The 3244-nt window shown below is 42.0% G+C and overlaps 1 protein-coding gene across 1 annotated transcript; it reads left to right on the top strand.

Annotated features, from left to right (window-relative positions):
- Positions 1–1395: 1395 nt before the first annotated feature.
- On the top strand, positions 1396–2467 carry LOC139881470 (uncharacterized). Its single transcript, XM_071865940.1, has 3 exons — positions 1396–1563; positions 1675–1926; positions 2072–2467. The coding sequence occupies exons 1-3, from the start codon at positions 1396–1398 to the stop codon at positions 2465–2467; spliced, it is 816 nt and encodes a 271-aa protein (XP_071722041.1).
- The last annotated feature ends 777 nt before the right edge of the window (positions 2468–3244 follow it).

The raw sequence follows: 3244 nt of genomic DNA, 5'->3' as shown, positions 1-3244 counted from the left end.
TGCTATCCTCGTCGTGGTCTCTATTTCTGTTTTTCGCTTCACTGGAAGTGGTTCCATTCGACATGGCTTCGACCGAACTGGCCCAATCTTCACGTCTAGTTGCTCTCTGTTCTAGCCTGAGTCGTCTCACTACTGAACAAATTATTGAAGATTGGGATGAAGCTCCACCCACTGACACGGTAGAGGAATGTTGTTTAACACTAGTTGCCTAAATTTTGTCCGACCCATCTATCAATCTTCCAGCACTTCAAACCAAGCTCCGGAAAGCATGGCATATAGATTCTGTAGATATAACACAAAGTGAGACAGGTTTCTACATTGCAAAGTTTAAGACCAACGTAGATATGCAAAGAGCGTATGTTAATTTCAAAGTTCTTGATTGTGGACATTGGCTTTTTTCCGGCCACTTGGTTATTTTCAAACCCTGGATTTCCAATACCCCCATATACTGTTATGATTTCTCAACCTGTGAATTTTGGGTCCAAGTCATTGGATTACCTTTAGAATGGTCTTCAGAGCGTATGTTAATAAAAGCTGTACAACAACTTGGTGAGATTAAAGACGTGAAGACGGATTCAAAGGAAGGCCAACTGTCTAAAGCAGGAAGAGTTCGTGTTCAACTTAACGTGCATACACCTCTTGTCACAGGGAAATTAATACGAATACAGGGCAAGCCTTTTTGGCTAGATTTCCGATATGAATGACTTTCTCATTTCTGCTTCTCCTATGGCAAGCTCGGGCACTACGCGATGTACTGCAAGGACGTTCCCTACACTGAAGATAAACATGAGGGACGAGAAAAGATGGCCTATGGGCCATGGCTCCGAGCCGAGGTCAAAATGCATAGTCCTTACTGGAAACTCTTTTATGCCCCACTAGATTCATCAAAGCAAGCAGAAGAAATTATTCCTGAAACTCCCCCTGCACGAGTAACTACGGCTCAACTATTGCCTCCTCCATCTACAATTATGGGTGAAAATCCAAACAAGGAGTTCGAAGGTTACCGTTTTGAGTCTACTGTACCTTCTTCACCAACCCAACTCCCACTGGTTATGCATAGTACAACCCTTGTACCTGCTAACCAAAAGCTAAAGGGAGTTCAATCCTCACCTATGGACAGCAAAACATCAATGAAGCAGAATAATCCTCGGTAGAAACCTCTTCTAGGCTCGACCAAAAAACAGCGAAGATATAATCCATATGAATCCAAGAGTGTTTTCATTATGGAACCTCCTGATCTACACTTAATGGATGCTCCTGTTTCCCTAGCAAATGAGAATGAAGTTCAGGCTCTGGTGGCTGGCCCTAAACAGCCACCTGTTGACAAATGAAGTTATCTAATGGAATTGTCAGGGTTTGGGCAATCCCCTGATAGTTTGCACCCTTAGGGTCATGATGACCGTTGAAAAGCCCGATATAATACTTCTTATGGAAACTAAAAATTCTGCAGCTAAGATGAAGCAAGTGCAGAGAATTCTCACCTTTTCTCAATCCTATATACTTGATCCAGTTGGTCTGGCGAGAGGTTTAGTAGCTTTCTGGAATGATCCCATCTCTTTACAGGTGATCACAGCCACAAAATACTGGTTAGACAAGACTTGTAAGTTTGGCCTGCAAAGTAAGACTATTCGCATTACCTTTCTTCACGCTCCTACAGAATTTCAACAGTGCTAGGTGGTATGGGATGATCTTCGCCACATTCATTCCCAAAATAACTTTCCTTGGCTCTGTGCTGGTGATTTTAACGAAGTCCTCTACCCTTGGGAAAAGATCGCTAAAAGACCTACCTTGCTGCAACGAATGCAATCGTTTCGAACTATGTTAGATTATTGTGCTTTTACTGAGTTAGAAGGCAAAGGTTGTAAATTCATCTGGTTAAATAATAGAGCAGGAGAGGAGCTGGTAAAGGCCAAACTTGATCGGATGGTTTGCTCGATGGACTAGCGTTTATTGTTTCCTACAGCAAAAGTTTGGCCTCCCACTAGTGGGTTCTGACCACTGTCCCCTTGTGCTTAATACATCACCAGTTCTTCGCAAACTAAGTAGGCCTTTTGTATTTGAAGCTTTTTAGAATGAAGATCCTGAATGCAGGCATATTATTTCGAAAGCATGGACTTCAGCTGACTTAGAACATGCTGATTTTAGTCGACAAGTGAGGAATGTGACAGCAGCCCTTCAAAGATGGAGCCGTCGCAAGTTTTCAAATGGTCAACAAAAACTTGTGATCCTGCAGGACAAATTAAAGCATCTTATCAATCAAACTTCCCCAATTGACAAGGTACATGTATCACGTTTGAAAGAAGAAATACGACAAGCTTGGAAACAAGAGGAACAATATTGGGCTTTACGTTCTCGAATTAAATGGCTTAATTTGGGCGATAAAAATACTCGATTCTTTCATGCATCAACTATTCAGCACCAACAACGGAATCGCATTACTATGTTACAAGATGAAAATCAACAGTAGATACGTGATATCCCAGCCTTCCAGAATATCACACTCTCCTATTTTTCTCAACTCTATACTTCAGAGGGTTATCGTAACTACCACCCGCTTCTGGACCAATGCATGACAGTTGTTACACCCGAGATGAACCATCAAGTGATAGCCACTCTTACCCTTGAGGAAGTTCGCCAAGCTACTTTCCAAATGGCAGCTACCAAAGCTCTGGGACCAGATGGCTTAACTGGCCTATTTTATCAAGAGCATTGGGAAACAATTCAAGATAGCCTGTTTGAATTAGTCCAGAATTTTATGCTATATGAGGAAATGCCTCTAGGTCTAAATTAGACTATTCTCACCCTCATTCCCAAAACATCTCAACCTGAAACACTGGACCAATTCCGGCCCATCAGCTTGTGTAACTTCGCATACAAAGTTATATCCAAAGTGCTTGCTAATCGCCTCAAACCCTTATTGCCTATTCTCATTTCTAAGGAACAATCAACATTTGTTCAAGGCCGCCAGATCCAAGACAATATCCCTATTTTCCAAGAAGTTCTTCATCACTTTCGCACACACCAAACTACTAGAAGTTTCAATGCTATTCTGAAAACAGACATGAAAAAAGCCTATGAGAGGGTTGAATGGGATTTCTTATGAGATTATCTCCTTAAACTAGGTTTTCATCCAAGGTGGGTAGGTTGGATTATGCTATGCGTCACCACTTCATCCCTCGGTGTGAAGTTCAATGGAGAAATCTTACCCTATTTCTTTCCAACTCGAGGGCTGAGACAGGGTGAT

This window comes from Rutidosis leptorrhynchoides, unplaced genomic scaffold (genome assembly GCF_046630445.1).
Source record: "Rutidosis leptorrhynchoides isolate AG116_Rl617_1_P2 unplaced genomic scaffold, CSIRO_AGI_Rlap_v1 contig161, whole genome shotgun sequence".
Lineage (NCBI taxonomy): Eukaryota > Viridiplantae > Streptophyta > Magnoliopsida > Asterales > Asteraceae > Rutidosis > Rutidosis leptorrhynchoides.
The sequence above is the reverse complement of the archived record's forward strand: the minus strand, read 5'-3'. Positions and strand labels throughout refer to the sequence as shown.

Excerpts from the sequence above, each read along its gene's own strand:
- LOC139881470 (XM_071865940.1), top strand. The coding sequence starts at position 1,396 with ATGACCGTTGAAAAGCCCGATATAATACTTCTTATGGAAACTAAAAAT. Across the intron at positions 1,564-1,674 it reads ATGATCCCATCTCTTTACAG|GTGGTATGGGATGATCTTCG; the intron begins GTGATCACAGCC and ends CAACAGTGCTAG. Across the intron at positions 1,927-2,071 it reads AGGCCAAACTTGATCGGATG|AATGAAGATCCTGAATGCAG; the intron begins GTTTGCTCGATG and ends GAAGCTTTTTAG.